This window comes from Salmo salar, chromosome ssa07, assembly GCF_905237065.1.
Source record: "Salmo salar chromosome ssa07, Ssal_v3.1, whole genome shotgun sequence".
Lineage (NCBI taxonomy): Eukaryota > Metazoa > Chordata > Actinopteri > Salmoniformes > Salmonidae > Salmo > Salmo salar.
In genome coordinates, this window is record NC_059448.1 from 51,312,316 (window position 1) to 51,338,023 (window position 25,708).

General features: G+C 45.5%; 1 protein-coding gene across 1 annotated transcript in view; it reads right to left on the reverse strand.

The window, feature by feature from the left end:
* Positions 1–64: 64 nt before the first annotated feature.
* The window catches only part of LOC123723793 (proline-rich transmembrane protein 4), a 32,989-nt gene continuing 7,345 nt past the window's right edge, over positions 65–25,708 (reverse strand). The window contains exons 2-3 of the mRNA XM_045722224.1: positions 22,506–23,951; positions 65–3,046 (exon numbers count right to left, since the gene is read on the reverse strand). Coding sequence (XP_045578180.1) covers positions 984–3,046; positions 22,506–23,847 — 3,405 coding nt within the window. The 5' untranslated portion in view covers positions 23,848–23,951 and the 3' untranslated portion in view covers positions 65–983. The remainder of the gene's footprint in view (positions 3,047–22,505; positions 23,952–25,708) is intronic.

Here is a 25,708-nt window from a genome sequence, read left to right on the forward strand (position 1 = left end):
AAATGTAACTATAGAAGATACGTTATACATGACCTGAAACTTGGTGAAAACAAAACATCCACACTTAAATGTTGACATTGCTCTTTATTTAATCATGTTGAGTAAATTTTTTTGTTTTTTACATTAATAAAATATTAAGCAGCTTATAAAATGTACTGTGTGTCAGTCAGAAGTTAAACCACAAGGGTATCGGTGTTATCCTACCAGTATAGTAGTACTGCTGCTCCGCTACAAAGTTGCTGTTAGTTCAAATCAAGCTTTCCTTTATTGGATGGATCTCAAAGCATATCTCTAACATGTCTAATTCTTGATGTAGAGGCTCACAAACAATGATATTTTACTGAATTGAAACAACTTGGCATTGAATAACAATGTTACTCTATGAGAATGTAAAGTACATTTGTTTTATAAGTCCTGTGTAGCTCAGCTGGTAGAGCAAGGTGCTTGCAACTCCAGGGTTTGATTCCCACAGGGGACCAGTATGAAGAAGAAGAAAAAAAAGTATGAAAATGTATGCCCTCACAATCTGGATACGAGTATGCTAAAATGTTAAAATAAGATTTCAGTAGTTGTTTATTAAGTGCTTATTTCAATCACAGTATTATTTATTTGAATGCAAAACATTTTGTACAAATGTATTTTGCTTTCCTGTTCCCCTCTTGAAATGCACAGGAAAACGCAACTTTTAACGTATCAAACTTCATCATCCAATAGCAAATGTGAAAAAAAATTCTCAAATTTCTCCTTGGCATGTGGCATTCTGTGGCACTTAAAAGACTCTTGTCAACATTCTCAAACAAACCCTCTGTTCATTTACTCAAACATTTGCCACTATTTTACCTTTCTTGACAATGAAGGCTAGCCTAATGAATCAAACCACTCGTTGCTCCTTACAGATCGTGACGCCATCTTGAATCCTTCTTCACAACACCTTATTTCAGTCCAGTCCTCAGTCTTTAGCCCTTGACTGTTGAGAGCTCTACCTACAAGTCAATTGTCTCACTGCAGATGCTCATCGCATCAATCTGTCTGCAGACATTGATGAACTCCTCTTGTACGGACCGGTCCGCTTCAGACTCTAGGTCAAGACTCTCCTGTGAGGCTGACCCCAGTGTGCGATAGTGTCTCTGCATGTGTGAGCCCTGGTGGCTGGAGGCTGTAATGCGGCTTGAGCTGCCACCTAGGGATGGGGGTTGGGCGTGCCCCTCTGGGCTGGAGCAGAGGACCAGAGAGGACCCCCCTAGTGAGGGTCTGTACAGGGAGCAGGAGGAGGAACTTCCCCTCCAGCATTCTGGGGAAGAGCAGCTGGAGTTGGAGGACAGGGAGGGAGATGGTGGAGCACCCAGGATGGTGTCGCCCGCCATAGGTCGGTTTGGTAAAGGGGTTGGGGGCGGAGGGACCATCTCCACGCAGGAGGTTGTCCGGTATAGGCCTGGGTCGGCTGAGAGGGTCTCTCGAAGCACCTGGCCACCATTGGGCAGGGTGGACGTGGAGTAGGGGATGTTGAGTGACAGGTCACTGCAGCAAAATGGTATGGACGGTCTGAAGAGGCTTATGGGAAAGAGGTCCTCGCTGAAGAGCGCCTCGTCAATACTACGGCGCAGGTTGATGGGCGATGGCGGCCGCAGGTCAGCCGTGGAGTCACTGGTGAAGGAGGAACCCCCGGACGCCGCTCCACCACCCCTGTCCTCGGGCTTGCTGGAGCCAGGCAGATCCAAATTCAGGTCCAGGTCTCTGTAGGCTAAGGCCCGGTTGCTGTGGTACAGGAGGTCCAGGCCGTTCAAGCTGCTGCCTAGCCTTTCATCCACCAGCGTGTAGAGGGGCAGGCACTCTGTCTCCCCGTGCCCAATGTCGCAGATGGCCAGCTTCTCCTGCTGGCTCAGGGTCCACTGGTAGGTTCCCGGCATAATGGGCGACTTGATCGCCAGCAGCTCCGTCCAGCAGCTTCCAGGCTGGGGAAGGTGGTCAGAGCAGTAGATTGGCTGGGCCACCACCAGGGCTAGGGTGAGACAAACTCCGGCCTCACAAACCCTGCAGCTGAGCTGGAAGGTCCACCAAGGCCAAGGGCGGAACACATCTGCTCCTCCGGCCAGCCCCAGAGAGTGGAGCATGGCGTACAGCTGCAGCCCGGCGCATGCCAGGCAGAACAGAGCCGAAAGGCACACTGTTGCAGCCGCACGGTCCCAGTCCCTGCTCTCTGCGAATGGACAGCGGTTGTATCGCTCAGCCGGCGTGGGCGAGGTGTTATTCAGGCGGTAAATGTGCTTCGAGTCCGCCCGTACGTAGCAGAAGAACACAAAATAGGCGACCGATAGAAAAGAAACCAGCGCCACAAACGCTCCCCGGGAGATGAGTGAGATGAAGAGGCAGAAGGGTGCCCTCCTCTGGTAGAGCCTCAGCAGTGCGACGGGACCGAAAGCTGCTGCGAAGTGCAGCAACACCAAACAGGCCAGGAAACAGGGTCTCTGGAAGGCTGAGTAGGATAGCTGCATCCTGGAGCGCATGGAGAGGAGCAGGAAGACCAGGCCGAAGGCTGCAGTCAGGCAGGGGAACGGGGCTTCATAGAGCAGCAGGGAGGCCTCGGTGGAGGACAGCCGGTCCTGGTGGCCGTAGGCATCGTAGAGGAGGGAGAAAGCCCTGGTACACCCTGCAGCCAGGAGGAAGACGCTGACCAGGGCGAAGTAGCCACAGCCGGAAGGGCAGCGCAAGGGCAGGCACAGCAGGTTGAGCGCCGAGGCCAGGGTCACCATGGCGAAGATGGAGCCCAGACCGTACACGTGTGCATCCCAGGCTAACCCCCAGGCAGCCATGGCGCTGTTCCAATCAGAATGCAGGGATACGAACATGGGCCGGGCCGGAATCAGGAAGGGGTTATTTGATTGGTTGGTGGAGGGGGTGTTGGCGGTGGGGAGGATTTCAGTGGTGGGCGGCGCCCAGGTGTCAGAGATGTTGCAGATTCCCGAACGTTCCTGATTGCAGTCTGGGAGGTAGGTGGCTTCACTGCCCGTTGGGTCAGACAACCAGTCTTCAGGATCAGGAAGGTTACCTGAAAAAAACATGGGAAAATATCGAATTTCAATTTCGATTCCATAAAATGTTGATCGGTTCCTAAAAATCTATTTGTCATGAGATTTGACATGTGAAATCCACCTGTGGCCATCTGACCGTCCAAAATATAGATCATTGCCATATGCAGTAGCGTCTATACAGCGCAATGCTGCACAGCCACATCCGTCCTCAGGATGCTGTTTTCCGATAACAGCATAGTAATACAATTTACCAGCAGAGGGCAACACCCAAGAGAGTCCATCCTAAACAGGCACACATGAGAATACACAACGTTTACTCAACATTCGAGCCTAGACACCAATGGGCTGAGAGCCAAGTCTGCGAAAGCATGTGTAAAAGGCAGAAGCTGTAAGGAGGCAACTTCCAGCTGAACTGGGCCTAGAAAGGGGGGAAGAGAAAAGGGCAGATCAGTGGGGCCTGCCTTCCCCATAGCTCAGTTGGTAGAGCATGGTGTTTGCAACGCCAGGTTTGGGCGGGGGCCAAAAAAAAAAAAAAATTTGTATAAATAAGCATTCACTACTGTAAGTCGCCTGATAGCGCAATGTAAATAAGACCACAGAGCTGGTTCCTTCTTTCTATGACATAAGCAGCCAGTGAACATCTGTTGTTTCCATACAAACATGGCCGATGATGATTGTATTATACATGTTATATAGTGCACCGTGGGAGGAAATGGCTGTTAGTGGCTTGGTTCGGGACAGACTGGGAGTGTCCCTTTTTAAATTGTACATGTGTGTATGTATGAACTCTGGCTTGGCTGCAAGACTCATCTGCACTGTTAAACGTATATGTTTATAAAGGCTACTGGTAAGATCAATGCATGGAAGATGACTTGGATGTGTACCTAGTAGAGTCATTACACACAAACAAATGCATCACGGATGGGCACCAGCGACGGTTTCCCTCGCACGGTTTTAGGCTCTTCCTTTTCAAAACGAGCTTTACAGACTTCGGCAGCCAACATCTTACATGACGTCCATAATAGCCATTAGCCAAAGCATTATCCTCAATCAATGCCACTTCAGTAAAACAGATCAGCTAGGACATCAAACAGAGCAATGCGTACCCATGTATTTCCATGCTTCTCCTCACTCCGCCTATAGAAGAGGTGAAAACAGAGAGAAACAGGCCGAATTACATCTTGTATCGAGACACAGACACACAGTCTCATCAGTCATTCAGCCTTCCCTGTAGCTCAGTTGGTAGAGCATGGTGTTTGCAACACCAGGGTTGTGGGTTCGATTCCCACGGGGGGCCAGCACAGAAAAACATGTATGAAATTGTATGAAATGTATGCATTCACTACTATAAGTCGCTCTGGATAAGAGCGTCTGCTAAATGACTAAAATGTAAAAATGTAAAATGATTCAAGCCCAGCCCTATCAGATATCATCTACTGGAGGTTGGTGGCACCTTAATTGAGGAGGACAGGCTCGTGGTAATGGCTGGAGCGGAATCAATGGAATGGTATCATTTCGTTCGCTCTGTTCCAGACATTATTATAATGAGCCGTCCTCCTCCCAGGCTCCTTATTGGGCTACAGAGACGGGGACAAACAAGCAGGATATCCATGTATACAGGGAGGTAATAGCAGTTACAGAGCTGCATGATTTGTAGGCTGATAGATGTAGAGTACCTTGTGACTCTGTGAAACGTCTGTCTGTGATAGTGGTGTGAAGTGGACTGTGTGGGTTGGATTTGAGTAAAATAAGGATGCTTTTAAATATTGTATAATACAACCCAGGCATTTGTCAAATGGCCCCAAAATGTGGTCTTTATGGTACCAAAATGTGGTCTTTATGGTACTAAAATGTGGTCTTTATGGTACCAAAATGTGGTCTTTATGGTACTAAAATGTGGTCTTTATGGTACTAAAATGTGGTCTTTATGGTACTAAAATGCAGTTTGGATGATAAAGATGTGTGGCAAAACGAGAATACCTCATGTCTAGTGGTACATTGATTGCATGTTGGTATGCAACCTCGATTTATGTACAAACTTCTGTACCACAGAACTAAGTCATGTATTTATACATTTAAGTTGCCCCTTTTCTCTTGTGATATATGAGGCCCTAGCTCCTCTGATTGTGTTGTGTTGTATGGTAGCTGTCTGTTTCCCCACCCCGTCTCAGTCCCAGACCCGTAATGGACTGTTTTGTTTGTGACGTCTCTTGTCCTGTTTCCTCCCTCGAAGACCACTCTTCTTTTTTTCTCTCTCTGACACACACGCTCTCTCTTCCTCTCATAACCTCTACCCCATCTTTTTGTGTCTCTCTCTTCCTCTCATAACCTCTACCCCATCTTTTTGTGTCTCTCTCTTCCTCTCATAACCTCTACCCCATCTTTTTGTGTCTCTCTCTTCCTCTCATAACCTCTACCCCATCTTTTTGTGTCTCTCTCTTCCTCTCATAACCTCTACCCCATCTTTTTGTCTCTCTCTCTTCCTCTCATAACTTCTACCCCATCTTTTTGTGTGTCTCTCTCTTCCTCCCGCATTGCCCCTTCTCTCTCGCTCTCTCCCTGTCTAAATACACTGCCTGGCAAACCCTGGCTCAATTGAGCTCTAATGTGAACAGGTATGGTGTGCGTGCATGTGGCCCTGCAACCATATTGTGGATGCTGAAACACAAAACCCAGTGCCGTTTTCTCTCTCTTTAATGCAAGAGTGCTTCCTGTTAACATGGTGTGTTGTAGAAAGGTTGTCATTAAGACTGTATTCTCCACCTCCCATCAGCCTCGCTGGTCCCTCTCATTAGCCGACCAAAGAAACCTCTCCACTCTAATCAGGAAGCCCAAACCACAACACTGACTCCTGAGCAGTTCTATCAATGACTGACTCGAGTGGCTGATCCTTTTAAAGAGGGGCTTTAACATAAACCTCAGCGCTGTTCTGCAGAGTACTGATTATCTTCTTTTGGCACCCGTTTATTCTTCATTCCGTGCTCAGCCCCCGACTCCCGAGATTCAGTGTGAGTTGATGACGAAACCGTCAAGCTCTGGGAAATATGAACCTGAATGAGCGATCTGTCTGACGGCACGACATCACCATTTTTATTTTACCTCTGACAGACGGTTACGAGACGGGCGACCGTGGCTTTAATCATGGCGCTACTACGGTGAAATACTGACTGACAATGTTTTAAGAGACTTTGTTTTCCCCTGATGCAGGGTTTTTTAATTAACCCCGCTGAATCTTTCCTGGGCAGAAATGAAAAGTGGTTAAAGCGGTTCCACTGTGCATCGTTCCATGATGTTTCTCTATCTAGTCCCCTGTAGGATATACTGTAGCCTGGCGCAACATGGCTATTGATAAATTCCCTTTAAGTTTTGCACAGTTGCACATTTAATGAGTGTCCGTTCAGCTGAATATATAGCAGACTCTGCAGTTACAACAGTCTTGTACACGTCTAAAATCCACTGAGGTGAATCAGCACACTAACAGCTCTGACATAGTTTATTACTCAACTAATCTGGAGGGTGAAAGGAACATAAAATTGTATTTGTTCTGACAGGGTTAGAATTACACTGGCTGCCAGGGGTTCTGGGCACTCCCATAACAAATCAGTGCCCCTCCCCAAAAGCAATAACATGGCACCCCCATAGAATATTAGTGTTGGTTCAGCCCACTATTTTTCAGCCACCTGTATGAGTCACTAACTCATTGGGACCATCCCTGATGATGACACCTATAGACAGTAGTTAAATTGTAATAATGTTATGATAAGAGGTGGTGCCTGATATGTTGCTTATCTGTCACTAAAATATTCCTTCTGAAGATGGCTATTACTACAGGAGAGACGAGAAGCGGTGTCGTAACAATAATGATGTAATATTGTCATACCAGACACCCTGCCTGCACAGTGTGGGAGATGTGGGCGGGGTTTAACACAAACAGGAAGTGCCAGGCGAGGCAACTGCCACTGATGAGGGCGGACATGTTGTGGCAGGCCAGTCGCTTGTTCCGACCGTTTGTTTACTTTCCTGGGCGATGCCCTAGCTGTCCCGGCGGGCACAGTGGAAAACGTGACGGGTTTCTGGACTAGAGCCGAGGGTTCCTGCCTGTCTCGCCCAGGTCAAATAATCGCCCATCGGAGCGTCCAGCAAGTCAGCCAGTCCACCGGCCTGGATACCCGCCCCCGTTGGAATGTGGCCGTGTGACGGGGACAGCGAAGTCCGGTCCGTTCCGTCGCGTGTTGCTGCCTAGTTATAGTCTACATTCCACTTGTGACAAACCATTCAGGTTTACAGTCAGTAACATATGGATGTCATGTCACTGCCCGGATTAAATGCCAACAGCCAATGTATGTATGTATGTATGTATGTATGTATGTATGTATGTATGTATGTATACATACACCATAATCAATAACAAGCTACTTTACAATAGCTTGGGCAGAGATTTTTGTAGATGGTTAGAAAATAGTGAAAAAGAAGGAAATTCCAACTCATCAGGTGCAGGACAGAAGAACGTATTCAAGAAAAACATGACCTGACGATGATCCAACTCGGATCAAAGTGTTGTCTTTTTTGTTCGTCTGATTAAATCGCCATTGAAACATAGCAGAGTTGCGGACATACTGTAAGGTTCCCATAGTTCAACTGAAGTTGAGCGATTAGTATCAGACTTAGGTCAGACGAACTTTTACTAATTTAATGTTTCCATGGTGATGTATGTCTCCTACCTCAGCAGTTATGCCTTAAATGCCCAATGCATCTGTTTTTATCTCAATATCAAATCATTTCTGGGCAACAATTAAGTACCTAATTGTTATTTTTTTAAATTAAAATTGTAAAAAAAAAAGAAACAAATTGCTTCTTAGCAAAGACACATTTCTCAAGCAAGAATTTTGCTAGGACAGGTCCTAAGCTTAATAGGAGGGATATGGAACCTCAAAACTAGCTGTTATTGGCAGAGAGGTTTAAAACCCTCTTTGTTATTGGTCTATGGGCGGCAGATAGCCTCAAGGTTAGTGTTGGGCCAGTAACCAAAAGGTCGCTTGTTCGCGTACCAGAGCCGACAAGGAGAAAGTCTGTCGCTGTGCCCTTGAGCAAGGTACTTAACTCTAATTGCTTCAGGGGCACTGTACGTGACCCTGGCCATGACCCCACTCTCTGTGGGTGTCTCAGGGAGAGTTGGGATATGCAAGAAACACATTTCCATTATACACTTGTGTGTAACAGGACAAATATAAGCACCCCCAAAATATTATTAACTATTGTCTGTCGCCAGGCAGTCCAAAACTCCATCCCACCTGAGCAGGCAGAAATCACAGCCGGTCTTGTCAAACAGCTCTTACGTTAATACAGCATTATCAGCATTTTCACAATTTCACACTATTATTCCAACCTCATAGTGTGGAAATACAGGTAACTGCCAAAATAATGGAACCACCAACATAAAGTGTCATAATAGGGCGTTGGATCACCACGAGGCACCTGAACACCTTCAATGTGCCTTGGCAAGTTGGTGTAGATTCTACAAGTGTCTGGAACTCTATAGGAGAGACACCATTCTTCCACAAGAAATTCCATAATTTGGTGTTTTGTGGATGCTGGTGGAAAACACTGTCTCAGGTGCCGCTCCAGAATCTCCCATAAATGTTCCATTGGGTTGAGCTCTGGTGACTGAGACAGCCATGGCATATGGTTTACATCGTTTTCATGCTCATCAAACCATTCAGTGAACACTCGTGCCCTGTGGATGGGGGCTCCACTCCCATCAGGATAGACATGATTCACCATAGGTTGAAGGTGATCACTCAGAATGGCTGTGTATTAATTGACATTTACCTTGCCCTCTAAGGGATTGAGTGGAGCTAAACCATGCTAGGAAAATGCATGCCACAGAGCCACCAGAACCTTCATTTACTCAAGGGTTTCCATTATCTTGACAGTTACCTGTATATATAAAACACAGGGAAATCACGTTTTTGACAGCACTGGGCCTTTAATACTCTTAATATGCCTTTTATTGATTTTCATCACATCAACTGATGGGTAAAAAAGAGCATTTTACATTTACATTTAACTTTATAAGCGACTTACAAATTACCAAAAAATTGTGAAAGGTAATCTTCAAGGACTTGAAAAATTCTGTTTAGCCTTTGTTCCAGAGAACACACAAAAAAATGGCACCACGAGCACCCCCATTTTACAATATTCCTTCAACACATTGTACAGTTTAAAAATGACAATTGATCACTTGGATTATATTTAGCAAAATGTACTTAACAGCAACCAAAAAAATCTACAAAAAAATCAGTGGTCATGAAGGAAGTAGGAGGAAAGGAACCAGTTTAAGACTATTTGGCCCAGGACCCCAGTGTAAACCTTGACACCTGACTGCAGAACTCAACTCCCACCAACACCCTCCCCTCCATCTTTCTAATTGGTCTCCTGTTGTCCCCGCGTCAGGAAAATCCAAGGCTTCATTTAGCTTTCATCTGTTTTTCTTCACTTTCAATTTCACTGTCCTCTGAAAGGCAATTCAGCCAGAATGACTGTTGGAGGAGCTGTCATGCACATTGAAGAGGAGAGAATTGTATTTTGTGGCAAAATGGGTTGAGTGGAAAGATCTGAGAAGATCCCAAAACCCCTTTACATCAACAGACCCTGGCCTGCTACAGTCCTACATAGGAACATGTTATGGACTCATTTGATCATTGTTAGGATATTTGATTTGCATGATAAGGAGGCAGCAAATTCTCTCTCACACACACAAGTCTCTGTGGTGACACGTCATCTGCAGTAGCACATTTAACTAGTCTATTTTTACTATTCGGCTCAGGGGCGAAAATCTGATATCCACTTTGGAGGGGACAATTACATGAAATTTTCTCAAGAGCAATTCCTGAGGGGGACACCAAAGGTAGTGCTGTAACACATAGCCTACATTGTAATATGGTAAATGTATATTGAGGAACCAAAGAAATAAGGCGTTTGCCGTACTCCTAACTACCGGTACCCAAAACTACACAACTAATCACAACAGCAATACCATTGCCTTTAACAAATCTTAGTTCAGTCACCAGTTTAAGTTGAGAGTGGGGGTATCCATGGCATTTTCCAATTATGTTCCTATTTTACAAGTCAACAGAAATTGAGAACCTTTCATAATGTTGCCAAACAAAGACTCAACAAACTTACCTGAGACTGCCAGTCTGTCCCTGCATATCTGTCCCCAACTCTACTGTCTGTGTGCCATCTGTTGCCTGCTCTGCCTAATGACATCATTGTGAAACATTTCCATTAGAATTTAATTTCTTTCTTATGAACATTTTATCAACTAGTCTTTGAGATATTAGGCTACTAGGGTTCTTACTATGCGTTTTGGTGTATTGAAAAATACTCTGATGTCCATCTTTTATTTTTCTGCCATTTTTCTACCTGGCTGGCTGGCTGGCTACACACACAGTGTGTAGGTTATTTACAGTAGGAGATGGGCTTCTATCATCTTCAATCATTCTAGTTGGGCTTCGATCTAAAAGGTAGCTAGCAAATGTGAAACGGATTAAAATGACAAGAGTTGACAGCTGTATGAGTTCACCATTTACACAACATATGCTGCAACCTTTTGTAATTTGAATAGTTTGTTTCATATTGTCTGGCTTCCAAAAATAGCTGAATTTGCAAAGCTAGTGAGCACCAATTCAGTTTCAGTGGTGTTTGCTATAATCTTTGCTACCCGGGTTAAATAAAGGTGAAATAAAATAAATAAATAAAAGTTCCCTTGCGACAATTTAGCTTTTGCAACGAGACCATTAAATATATTTAAGACAATGGTAGAAGAGAGTGTAGTTCTGTTCAGTTTGGACTTCAGTTTATCGCTAACCTTATCACAGGGACTTTGAAGCACTAACTTACATCATCTGCATGCTGATTCCATCTTTGACGACGCCACATAAATGGAATAGGTACTAGCTAGCTTAATAGTTAATATTTGCGCTCTAGCTCTGCATATTCAGCTAGTGTGTGTGTGCGCGATTGACTGGATGAACCTCATGGCAGTTACATGCAAACTAAGGAACTGGCAGTGGATCAAACCATTGTGAGGCAAAGGGCGGGGGGGTCGCAATCTTTTGAAACTTAAAAATGCGCTATTAAGTGTCTATAATCAGCACAATTGCTTTCATTGCGTATTATTAATATTATTTAAATTACATAGTTATGTTTGAGTGATATATTGGGGGGGAGAAATCATATTTTTCCCAGGATGTGGGGGTCGTGTCCCCCCCGTCCCCCCCGGGATTTCCGCCCCTGATTCGGCTGAATGGACCTGCTATTTCTGGCCAGTAATGTGGGTTACATCTGCTGCGGAGAAGTGGGTTTCAAATGAACTTCTTAATTAACACATGATTAATGAATCATTACTGACCACCCACCAGATGTTTCTACTTCCTCTCTACCTGGGATGTTCTTCTGAAAAGGGTTGCTACTAATCAAACGAAGAGAGGGAGAGAGGTCCTTTAGCTAGACTCCGGCTGGTAATTGTTCAACAACACGGTTCCAACCAACAGTCACCTCCCTTTGGAGGCAATTAGAGACTGTAGGAAGGGCTGAGGGAAATGTTTCTGCCTGGCTGCTGTGACTCTCAGACAGATTACAGCTAGTTTGACAGATTATAACAGTAATAGGCTGCTTTGCTCTTCAAACTGACAGTGTTGAGCTAGATTGGGGAAGTAAGTAAGCGAGGAGTGCTTGTGATGTAGTGTGTTCAAGTGTGTGTGTGTGTGTGTGTGTGTTTCTAAGGGTCTGTGCATGCGTATCTTTGTGTGTCCAGTATCTTATTTGTGTGATGTTAAGTGTGATCCAGTTACCTGTAATCAGTGGCTTTGACGTTGTCGTCGTAATGACTCCTGGTGGTATTTGTATTTATTATGGATCCCCATTAGTTCCTGCCAAGGCAGCAGCTACTCTTCCTGGGGTCCAGCAAAATGAAGGCAGTTATACAATTTTTTAAAACCTTACAATACATTCATAGCAGATTTCACAACACACTAAGTGTGTGCCCTCAGGCCCCTACTCCACTACCACATATCTACAACACAAAATCCATGTGTACGTGTGCGTCTGTTATCATGTGTGTGTATGCATGTGTCTGTGTTTCTTCACAGTCCCCGCTGTTCCATAAGGTGTATTTTTATCTGTTTTTTTTATATGATTCTACTGCTTGCATTAGTTACCTGATGTGGAAAAGAGTTCCAAGTAGTCATGGCTACATGTAAAACTGTGTGCCTCCTATAGTCTGTTCTGGACTTGGGGACTGTAAAGGGACCAGTGGTGTCATGTCTTGTGCATGGGTGTCTGAGCTGTGTGCTAGTCGTTTGAACAGACAGCTCTGTGTTTTCAACATGTCAATACATCTCACGAATACAAGTAGTGATGAAGTCTGTCCTCCACTTTGAGCCAGGAGAGATTTACATGCATATCATTGTTAGCTCCCTGTGTACTTTTAAGGTCCAGCCGTGCTGCCTTGTTCTGAGCCAATTGTAATTTTCCTAAGTCCCTCTTTGTGTCACCTGACCACACGATTGAACAGTAGTCCAGGTCGACCAAACTAGGGCCTGTAGGACCTGCCTTGTTGATAGTGTTGTTAAGAAGGCAGAGCAGCGCTTTATTATGGACAGACTTTTCCCCATCTTAGCTACTGTTGTATCAATATGTTTTAACCATGACAGTTTACAATCCAGGGTTACTCCAAGCAGTTTAGTCACCTCAACTTGCTCAATTTCCACATGATTTATTACAAGATTTAGTTGAGGTTTAGGGTTTAGTGAATGATTTGTCCCAAACACAATGCTTTTAGTTTTTGAAATATACTGCTAAAAAAAATAAAGGGAACACTTAAACAACACATCCTAGATCTGAATGAAAGAAATAATCTTATTAAATACTTTTTTCTTTACATAGTTGAATGTGCTGACACAAAATCACACAAAAATAATCAATGGAAATCCAATTTATCAACCCATGGAGGTCTGGATTTGGAGTCACACTCAAAATTAAAGTGGAAAACCACACTACAGGCTGATCCAACTTTGATGTAATGTTCTTAAAACAAGTCAAAATGAGGCTCAGTGGTGTGTGTGGCCTCCACGTGCCTGTATGACCTCCCTACAACGCCTGGGCATGCTCCTGATGAGGTGGCGGATGGTCTCCTGAGGGATCTCCTCCCAGACCTGGACTAAAGCATCCGCCAACTCCTGGACAGTCTGTGGTGCAACGTGGCGTTGGTGGATGGAGCGAGACATGATGTCCCAGATGTGCTCAATTGGATTCAGGTCTGGGCAATGGGCGGGCCAGTCCATAGCATCAATGCCTTCCTCTTGCAGGAACTGCTGACACACTCCAGCCACATGAGGTCTAGCATTGTCTTGCATTAGGAGGAACCCAGGGCCAACCGCACCAGCATATGGTCTCACAAGGGGTCTGAGGATCTCATCTCGGTACCTAATGGCAGTCAGGCTACCTCTGGCGAGCACATGGAGGGCTGTGCTGCCCCCCAAAGAAATGCCACCCCACACCATGACTGACCCACTGCCAAACCGGTCATGCTGGAGGATGTTGCAGGCAGCAGAACGTTCTCCACTATTCCATTTGCACAACAACATGTGACATTTATTGTCAATCAGTGTTGCTTCCTAAGTGGACAGTTTGATTTCACAGAAGTGTGATTGACTTGGAGTTACATTGTGTTGTTTAAGTGTTCCCTTTATTTTTTTGAGCAGTGTATAAAGGACTAACTCATTCCTGTGGTGTCCTCTCTACAGGATCCACCCCATCTTCATCCCCATCCTGCCGCTCCTCATCAGGGACCACTGAGGAGATAGAGTTACGCAATTCAAGCTCCGAGACAATAAAAACAACATACTGTAGAGTACAGTACTGCACATGACTTAAATCACGACCGCTCTGAGATCGTCAGAGCAACACAGAGTAGGGGAATACTGACGTGTCTTGGAAGGCAGTTGAGAGATGGGCATGGGAGGAACATTTCATAACCCAGATATGTCAAATGCATCCTTCTCTGGTCCGTTTAGCTGTAGCCAGCCATCCGGGGTCCAGTAGTCGGGCCTGTGTAGTCTAATCACATTGACTTCTTCCTCTGTGTGTGTGTGTGTGTGTGTGTGTGTGTGTGTGTGTGTGTGTGTGTGTGTGTGTGTGTGTGTGTGTGTGTGTGTGTGTGTGTGTGTGCGTGTGCGGATATGCATCCTGACCTGTTACGGCCTGACATCAATGTCTCTGCCACATCATCCATCTTACAGATGTAACAAGGGAAAAACAACGGCAAACAATTTCCATTTATCTCAAGTCAAAGCACTCATACAGAACAGACTGTAACAGAACAGAGACTGCCTTATTCTAAAGCCATCTCTCTCATTCTCTCTCAAGCGCTCCCTCTCTCCTTTCTCCTCTCTCTTCTCTCTTCTTTCTTCTCACCTCTCGATGAATCTTAAACACTGATCTAGTATGAGCGTACCACAACCCAAACTCTTAATTCTTAATCTATCGCCAGTCCTCCATTCTAAACCCCTTGGGCTAAATTCCCTGACAGACAGTGGTCTAAAGCAGAGCCCACCCATTCCCTGACAGACTGGGGTCTAAAGCAGAGCCCACCAATTCCCTGACAGACAGTGGTCTAAAGCAGAGCCCACCCATTCCCTGACAGACTGGGGTCTAAAGCAGAGCCCACCCATTCCCTGACAGACTGGGGTCTAAAGCAGAGCCCACCCATTCCCTGACAGACTGGGGTCTAAAGCAGAGCCCACCCATCACTGCATCACTCTGTTGACCTCTGCACAGCTAGATCCATACCTTGGCCAAATGAGAGGCTGAATTATGAGCAGTGCAGATGTGGTGACACACACAGACTGGTATACACAGAGACACAGATGGCATCAATACACACACACTGGCATACACAGAGACACACATGGCATTAATACACACACTCTGGCGTGCACAGAGATCCACAGGGCATCAATACACACACACACACACACACACTGGCATACACAGAGACACACATGACATCAATACACACACTCTGGTGTACACAGAGTCACAGGGCATCAATACACACACACACACACACACACACTGGCATACACAGAGACGCACTGGGCATCAATACACACACACGCGCTGGGTAGGGCTCTTGGTTCAGAAGCTGCCAGCTCTTATCCCTGTCAGGAGAGTGTTATCTGCAACCCTCAGCAGGCTGATATAACCTCAGTTAACTCTATTCAACCCTACACTACTGTCTCACTATAGTTGATATAACCTCAGTAGTGTAGGGTTGAATAGAGTTAACTGAGGTTATATCAACTATAGTGAGACAGTAGTGTAGGGTTGAATAGAGTTAACTGTCTCACTATAGTTGATATAACCTCAGTTAACTCTATTCAACCCTACACTACTGTCTCACTATAGTTGATATAACCTCAGTTAACTCTATTCAACCCTACACTGCTGTAACTTATCATCAAGACTGGTATGATTCACATGTTGTTATGGTAAGATAGTATGGAGTGTATTGTTGACATGGTGTCATCACTACGGTCACACAGAGTGCTAGATCACTGCAGTGTTTTTGGTGTGCAGGTCTAAGAGTGTTCCTCTTGCGTTAGCGGTAATTAGCATGAGTAACGAGCTCTGCACAAAGCAAGAGGGGGATAGTTAACGAGGGGCTGGTACTCCCACTACACACAAGTGCACATCCTTAGGATTGGCAGAGTTCTGTGCTTACTCCCAAACCCCCAGGGTGCGAAGAAGGGAATGCACACACAATATTTTCTCTCGCTCTCCCTCTCTCTCTCCTGCACCAAAACACAGAGAGGAGCAGGGCTATTAGAACTGTACTCACACTGCTGATACCATTTTGTCTGGTCATCACAAAGTTACATAAACCACTATATTAGCACCTCACATGGAAGATACTGGTGATCAGCTAATGTTGGGGATAATGAGAGAAAGATAGGGAGAGAGAGAAAGAGGGGTGGTGTTGAGGGCTGTTATCTTCTTATCCTGATGAATATATATCACACTGTGCCTACGTTCTTATAAGCATAGCTTGTTGTATCCATATCATTTCCTGCTTAGTTATTACCTTTACCTGAACTGATCTGTTCTTACATTGATTGCCTCTAGGTTCTAATGTCCATCTGTCTGTTAGCAGCGTTAAGGTTTATCCCTCTATCCACTCTTAGAGGAGATTCCTAATGTGTGTGTGTATAATGGGTGGCAGGATTATTTATAGATCTTGTTTGTGTACCCTCTTGACTTGGTTTTCTCTCTCGGTGGGTGTGTGGTGTGTGTGTGTGTGTGTCAAAGTGCATATTTTTAGGTGCGATTCGCCACAGCTCCAGTATTAAAAGGATCTGGATCAGTTCCTCTGCTTTCCATGGTTGGACACACAACCACACACACACACACACACACACACACACACACACACACACACACACACACACACACACACACACACACACACACACACACACACGCAGAGAGAGAGAGAGAGAGAGAAAAGAGACAGGCTGTGAGAAACCCTAGAGACTTCCACAGAGGAATGTTTTAGCAGATCTCTGACACCATGCCCAGACAAGAGGCGCGCGCCCGCCATCGTTCACAAATAGATTTGGTCCCCCTACACCAAACGAGATCACGACACGCAGGTTGAAATATGAAAATATATTAATTTGGGGATAGGTCGGAAAGCATTAAACATTTATGTCAATTTAGCTAGATTGCTGTTGCTAGCTAATTTGTCCTATTTAGCTAGATTGCTGTTGCTAACTAATTCGTCCTATATAGCTAGATTGCTGTTGCTAGCTAATTTGTCCTATTTAGCTAGATTGCTGTTGCTAACTAATTTGTCCTATTTAGCTAGATTGCTGTTGCTAGCTAATTTGTCCTGGGATATAAACGTTGAGTTGTTATTTTACCTGAAATGCACAAGGTCCTCTACTCCGACAATTAATCCACACATAAACGATCAACCTAATTGTTTCTAGTCATCTCTCCTCCTTCCAGGCTTTTTCTTCTTTGGACTTGTGGTGATTGGCATCTAAACCTACATAGAATTATCACGACTGACCGACCGACCTCAGTTCATCTTTCAATCATCCACGTAGGTATTACCAATGAGGAGATGACACATGGGTATCTGCTTCTATAAACCAATGAGGAGATGGGAGAGGCAGGACTTGCACCGCGTTCAGCACCACAAATAGAACTGACTTCTATTTTAGAGCTTGGCAACGCAGATGCTCGCGAGTGAGCAGTGTGGGTGCAATGATTGAATAACATGTATGTGTACATTTATTTTGCAACGCTCGCGCACGCGACACAAGCGGTGTGGTCAGCATGTGAGACTTCACCCTCCTAGGTGCATGATGTCTGGCAGTCCAATTGACCCTTTGCTAAGTTCCGCCCCAACATTTTTGGCAACCAATCGCAGCACTCCAATGGATAGCAACTGTCGTTGAGTCCGATGCCTCAGACAAGCGCACGTTCAAATCTCATGAAAGCCAGTGAGGAGTATGGCAGAAAGTGACCGTTTTCTTCAAAATAAGGTTAACCCTAAACCTAACTAACTGAACAGTGGACCAGGAGTATCCTACTTGCTACTGTGATTCCTGAAATGCAGAGCCAGTTGATGGAGTATTTTTCAATTCCGAAATTATGCTTTTGTTATATTGTTTGCTAGCTCAGCTGATTAGTTAGCTCTGTCTGATTGGCCACCAAATTATGATATTGCTAGCTAGCTAGCCACTTAATATAACTTGTTTTCTCAAAATGTCTGTTAGCTAGCTAAGTTAGCAATGCTATGAATACAACTTTCATCTGCTGCCGACATCAGGATACTACAGCACTATACTAGAGCACTATACTAGAGCACTATACTAGAGCACTAGTTAGCTCCAAAAGAGGTTATAGCTTTGACTGCATGCTGACAGTGAATTCAGAGCCATTCAGTGACTAGCTACACGACAAACATCATTTTACCAGGTTCCTGTGAAGCACTTGTGATTAAAGTCCACCACAACATACTGTACCCAAGAGCTTCCTGATGGGGTAGTGTGTGTTTCATTTCATTGTGTATTAGAAGCACAGTGTGAGATCATTGTGATGGGATTTCGCCAGTGGTTGATCAGGCAGTATAATTCTGCTCTCACTTCTGCCAGCATACACTATTTAATCTCAATCACTGTCATACACACACACACACACAACACACACACACACACACACACACACACACACACACACACACACGGAGCTTAGAGTGATGAGACATAGAAGCCGGTAGGATAGAAGGGTGAAGAGAGACAGACAGTCATATTAGGTTTCATTAAAACTGGATATAGCTACAATACCTCATCCTCCAATTTCCTGCCCTTCCCACTCTTGCTCAATGCAATCAGAATATTGCATCACTGTGCACAGGCTTATTGGGTTAGTTTTGTAGACTTCATACTAATGGGGTTACGTTGCATTCTCTAAATGTATATTTCAATGATTATTAGTAGTAACCTTGGGTGATGAAATGTGTGTGTGTTTGCCTGATCAACAGTCTACTCCCTCAATTTACATTTTGGACCAAACAAACACATGAGCCTAGCGATGCACAGGATGGCAACGGCTAATCAGGGTTACCGTGGTAACACGGTGGTGGCATGTCAGCCGACGATGTCGGGTCTACCGCTGGGTTCAAGTAATTTCCCCCAAGCTGCCGTGCTTCAAAGTAGAAAAACAAACAGGCTAAACCACGCAGTTTATTAAAACATGTGGGTTGAATCACCTCGGGGTTGCTTCGTTCGTGGTCGATTTGTGATTGAAGAGATTGACCATACTGTACTGCATTTCCGACCCCGGCTGACCTCCACGGTCTGATTTGCCATTGGTGCTTTTAAGAGCATCTAAATGAAATCAGCCACGGTTCAAATCACATGGTTGATGTGAAAATAGATCTAGCTATAGATGTGTGTAAAACCACTAATCAATCCAACCATTGAAAATACATTTGTTCAAGGCCTCCCGAGTGGCGCAGTGGTCTAAGGCACTGCATCGCAGTGCTAGCTGTGCCACTAGAGATTCTGGGTTCGAGTCCAGGCACTGTGGCAGCCAGCCGCGACCGGGAGATCCATGGAGTGGTGCACAATTGGGCCAGCGTCGTCTGGGTTAGGGGAGGGTTTGGCCGGCAGGGATGTCCTTGTCCCATCGCACACCAGTGACTCTTGTGGCGGGCCGGGTGCAGTGCACACTGACATGGTCGCCAGGTGTACAGTGTTTCCTCCAACACATTGGTGCGGCTGGCTTCCGGGTTAAGTGGGCATTGTGTCAAGAAGCAGTGTGGCTCGGTTAGGTTGTGTTTCGGAGGACGCACGGCTCTCGACCTTCGCCTCTTCCTAGTCGGTACGGGAGTTGCAGCGATGCAACCAGACTGTAACTACCAATTGGGATACCAGGAAATTGGGGAGGAAAAAGGGGTAAAAAAAATCCTACGGCTACGGCTGTGTTGTATGGTATCTACAGTGCCACTGTATCATATGCAGGTAGTTATGGAGTGTGTATTGTTTAGTCTTGCCACCCCCCATTAGTGTTGATGATAATGGTAATGTAGGGACAGAGGTAATCTGTAAAGGGGTAATCTGATTGGGGGAAAAATGAGTGGATGGGGATCTGAAGCATTGCCACGGTGGGTTTAAAGAGACTAATTTATCATCCCCCAAACCTCCTCAGCCACAACCCCCCCCTTCTCCTCCTTTACTCAAGCCTTTCTTTACCCCCTCCTCCACTTCCCTCCTCTTATCTCAGAAGTGACCTTGCTTTGCTCTCTGCAGCTGGAGTGTGTCTTTGAAAGGGATGAGATAGGCAGAGTGTTACTGTACACACACATACACACACCCTTCAAGGACGAAGGTGACACAACAAGCATATTCTGAATCAATGGAAGCTCATTGGTTTTGGTTGTGATTTGCACGTCTCCAACAGTGAAAAGCTGTGCCTTACTTACACCTCTCTGAAACAGAAGGCTTTGACGGGTGGACATTCTCCTTCATACCTGAGGGATAGGGAATAATGTATTATAGTACCGGGTGTCCTGCACTCTTTTCACATTTGAATCTCCGCTGGGGGTGTTTGGCGACGTAGGAGGTTCACTTGTTTTGTCGCTGCAGGATTCTGCACAAGACAAATGCATAGAGTGTATCTGCACTGGAACAGAACCAAATAGCAGCGTTCTCTCCCTCCCCAGTTATCATCCCTGCTTTGATAATCACCAGCATCATCCCTACGTTGTGGAGGAGGGAGGGAGGGAGGGAGGAGGGAGGGAGGGAGGGGGGAGCCTAAATGACGAGGAGCATGTTCAGCATCCATGAACAGGGGATGTGGAGGAGAAAGGAGCGGATGGTCCCATAGGATTGGGGGTGGTTTCTCTGAGTTTGCTGTTGGAATACTGATACAGGCCACAGAGTAAAAAAAAGGTGCTATTTAAAACCTTCTTCGGCTGTCCCAATAGGATAACCCTTTGAGGAACCCTTTTTGGATCCAGGTAGAACACTTTTGGGTTCTATTTAGAACCCTTTCCACAGAGGGTTCTACCTGAAACCAAAAATGGTTTCTCCTATGGGGATAGCCGAAGAACCCTTTTGTACTTTCCATCCAACCGGTTGACTTTATCTGCACACTGTCTGTCACACTGTACACAAACCGCGCCAGAGCACAACACAGTCATAATAGTAACTAAACAGCAGCCCTGGACACAACACAGTCATAATAGTAACTAAACAGCAGCCCTGGACACAACACAGTCATAATACAACACAACACACTGCTATATTTCACATAGAGGACATCTAGATATAGCAAAACAATGCATCAGTATACTGATTCAAAATAAGAACACACACAAATACTTACCAGATCCAAATATTACACACCAAAAATATCCTAAAACACTGCGTACTACCACAGCTATCCCTAGACATAACGAACGAAACGAAAGCTGCCATTGGGATTCTCCTCCAAAGTTGTGCTTATGCCCAGACACAACACAGTGTGCTGTGTTGCAGTAAACACAACAAAATAAACTATTCTTCTCACTATCGCTCATCCGTACATTCATCAAAGATAATCAGTCCCTCAGGATTGTTGCTGATATTTGCAAGCTAAGGTGCTTGATTTAGCTGCACAATTCTGACATTCTGCACTGATTCTGCCTAGTTTATTGTGAAACAGCGCTGACGAGGGAAAATGTTTGTTGACTTGTCGGTTGATTGAACCATATTATGCAGTAAATGTGCGGTGATTGGTTGAAATTGCATGCCTTCTTTTTGTACTGCGGCGATGGGTCAGTGTTATGCGATAATATTGCGATGATTCGACTGTTTTATGCGAAAATAGTGCAGCGATTGGTCAAATTTACAAGCCCTTGCATTATATGCAGGGAATTGTTGATTTTTCCAAAACATTTGCGATCGCGGAATCCTGTAGGGACTGATTGATGGCATGTAAAGTGGCAACATAAAAGGCGTTACGGGGGTTATGCACCAACGATATGCTTATGCTCTCTATTATCATATATTGTTTGCTGTTAGTAATGGTGTGCTGAAAGTGACAGAAATGTGTAATAATGATGATAATTTCATACATTCCAGTGCATAGATATTTGCAATAGTAGTCCCCTGTATCATTCTCCTGTGACACTGCCTTCTGGTTGGCCATAATCGTCTCATCATTGTATCACCTGACCTTTGACCCTCCTATGATTGATGCGCCTGTACGGGGGGAGGGGCTTCCTGAGGTTGATTATGAATACAGACTCCAGACAGAGCCAGCGTCGCTACAGTGGCGGTGGGGGATGGCGCCGGGCTACGGGTACTCCCTCAGTGTCATGTGAAAGTGATACTAACCACCCCCCCTACACTACAGTACCTCTCTCTCCTCCCCCACCCCTTCTGGCACAGGGGAGCGTTCCAATATCGTCTGTTTATAAAAATAAAACAACCACTGCATAATCTTTAGGGTCTGTTCTAATGCGGTGGAATTGTGTCTTTCCTTCCTTCCGATCTTCCTTCCTTGGAGTGATCATGTATGATAGGGACATGATAGGGTAGGGGACAGTGTGGTTTCCACTACTTTGCTTTCACCAAGTGATTACCTCAAGGAAGGAGAATAATAAAGATGCAATAGAGATGTAAGTATTTGAACTAGGACTTGGGCTATATTAGCTAAAGATGAGTTTGTGGCGACTTCAAACCCATGACTGCCATTTCAGAGATGCCATCCATCATTCACTTTCTTCAGCCTTTTTCTTGAACAGACTGAAGACCCCCATTTGGTTTGAATGATTGATCACATCCATTGATTGTCATTTAGCCTGCCCATCACTAATACTAAATCAATATGTCTGTTGATGTATTGGAGACTTACCTCCTGGTGTTGGTGAGTTAACCCTCAGTGTTCTATCCTCTGTCCGGGTGGTGGTGTTCGCTCCCAGTCGTTCCTCCACAGGCCCTGCTTTGGCCTCGGAAAAACCCAGGTCTGGTGAACTCTGACTGGGCTGAGTTTCGGTGACCGGGGCCTCTTTAGTTCCAATGTTGGTGCTTGCGGTCATGGCCAGCCGTCTTGTGGTGACCCTGGTTTGTGGGGACGTGGGTGGGGTGCCAGAGTCAAAGGGTTGTCTGGTCAGTGTGGTCTCTACCTGTGTTGGGTTGACGGTGATCCTCGGTGGAGTTGTGACCAGGGTTGTGGGGACTGTGGTTTGTGGGGACGTTAGGTGTGGGACAGAGGCTGTGAGAGGGTCACTCTGGGGAACTAGTTCATCTTGGATCTTCGTTTCCTTGGGGAAAGGTTTAGTGATGACACTCCAACTGTGGTTTGGCGTGTGGGCCGTTTCTGGTGACAGGTGTGCGTGTGTTATTGTCTGTGGCAGTATGTTTGTGCTGGTGAGACTATCGGAGGATATATAAACCCCCTGTGACATAGAAATAGAGGATATGGAATCTAAGACAGCGGTTATAGAATCTAAGATTTCTTGGGTGTTTGGTTGTGTGATCTTATCAGGAGTGACTGTCTGTGGGTTTGTTCCTGTTCTTATCTCAGTGGAGCTGGGGTGACTTTCAGTCCAAGAGGTTATGGTGGAGGACTGAGGGCTTTTATTAATACTCTCCTCCCCAGACCCTGAATGTCCCGGTGAATTCTCAGGCTCTGTTTGTCTCTCTGTCGGTCTCTCTGTCAGTCTCTCTGTCAGTCTCTCTGTCGGTCCCTCTGTCAGTCTCTCTGTCAGTCTCTCTGTTTGTCTCTCTGTTGGTCCCTCTGTCGGTCTCTCTGTCAGTCTTTCTGTCAGTCTCTCTGTCGGTCTCTCTGTCGGTCTCTCTGTCAGTCTCTCTGTCAGTCTCTCTGTCAGTCTCTCTGTTGGTCCCTCTGTCGGTCTCTCTGTCGGTCTCTCTGTCAGTCTCTCTGTCAGTTCCTTTGTTGGTCCCTCTGATGGTGTGGTCCTTTGGGGCCCTGCATTCTTAGTCTGTGACTTCCCTCCAAACGGGTTGAGCGAAGAAAACGGAAACGACGGTGCCGCCGGGAGTGATGGGAACATGAACACGCTGGGCTGCTTTGGCAAGAACCAGCTTGACAAATAGGGGAATCCCTTACTGGCAGGCGGTCCTGTCGGCTTCATAAGATCCGCATCTTCATCCGCAAACACCGTGGCGTGGAGAAGAATGGCGAGGAGAGAGCACCATAAGCACAAAGCCATCATCCGGCGAAGATGATGCATGTTGCCGACAGTGAAGCGGAGCGGTTAGTTAGGCACCGGTCACATGCTGTCCTCCATTCCCCGAGCCCCCTAGGGCACGTTGGCTTGCTCTCCTGTGAAGTGACCTAAAAGACAGATGCACACAGGACACTGAGTGACATACTTTCACTTTGTCACAGTACAGTTAGTTTGACTTGATACAAGGATATGTGTTGTTGAGCCGAAATGTGTCTGCTGGCTTGTTTTTGCTGTAGAGGTTATTTAAAGGGGAAGTTTCTGCTCTGTTTCTTTTAGTGCTTGACCTGATTTTTGTCTGTTTTTCCAGAGAATATAATATCACATGTTGATGAAACTGTGAGACCCATAATACAGCAGGGCAGCCATTAAAATGGACTGCTGAAGTTAGCAGGCTGGGGAAATGTTGTCCACCACAAATCGCCATAAGAACGACAGTATTATTGGACACATATACTTAGTGGTTTCAGATTCTGCGGTCAGTATTTGTGTTAGGAAGTTACGTGTCATTCATATGTATACTTGGTAAGAGTCTTGGGACAACCAAACATGAAATATACTTCTGACCAATCACAAAAGGGACTTTCCAGATGTCATGTATTTTCTCAGCACTTTAGTTAGTGCTAGCTTTTACATAATGGGGGTGACTCTGTGTGTGTGTGGGGGGGGGGGAGAGGGTTCCGTCCTCTGTTCTCTGTATAGAAATGGAAGGGGAACTCTTGGAGGGGAGGAACGGGTGGTTCAAAGTCTCTGCCCAGTTGCCTCAGTGAAGAGATTGGAGCACCGATGGAATTTTCCATTGAGAACAACCTGTGTGCTTTAGTTGTGTTTGAACCCCACCTCCCTCCAACTCTCCCCTGCTTTCTTTCATTCCCAGTTTGATTTGTTCTTTAAAACAGGGAGAAACCCTCTGCTTAAGTGAGAGTGTGTTTTCCTGTAGTCAGATAATAACATCAGTATTCAGGACAATCAGCCATTTACTCTCTCCTGCTCTTCATCTTTCCTTCTTTCACTTTCCCTGCAAATATATTCCTCTGCTTTTTCATCTCTCACACTCTTTTCAGTACCTCCCCTTCTATCTCCTTCACTCCTTTAGACCTCTCCATCTATTTTCCCAAACCTCTCTCTGTTACTCTGTCCCATGCTACATCTCTCTCTCTCTGTTACTCTGTCCTATGCTACATCTCTCTCTCTCTGTTACTCTGTCCTATGCTACATCTCTCTCTCTGTTACTCTGTCCTATGCTACATCTCTCTCTCTCTCTGTTACTCTGTCCTATGCTACATCTCTCTCTCTCTGTTACTCTGTCCTATGCTACATCTCTCTCTTTCTCTGTTACTCTGTCCTATGCTACATCTTGTTCTCTGTTACTCTGTCCTATGCTACATCTCTCTCTCTCTGTTACTCTGTCCTATGCTACATCTCTCTCTCTGTTACTCTGTCCTATGCTACATCTCGTTCTCTGTTACTCTGTCCTATGCTACATCTCTCTCTCTCTGTTACTCTGTCCTATGCTAGATCTCTCTCTCTGTTACTCTGTCCTATGCTACATCTCATTCTCTGTTACTCTGTCCTATGCTACATCTCTCTCTCTCTGTTACTCTGTCCTATGCTACATCTCTCTCTCTGTTACTCTGTCCTATGCTACATCTCTCTCTCTCTGTTACTCTGTCCTATGCTACATCTCTCTCTCTCTCTGTTACTCTGTCCTATGCTACATCTCTCTCTCTCTCTCTGTTACTCTGTCCTATGCTACATCTCTCTCTATCTGTTACTCTGTCCTATGCTACATCTCTCTCTCTCTGTTACTCTGTCCTATGCTACATCTCTCTCTCTCTCTCTCTCTCTGTTACTCTGTCCTATGCTA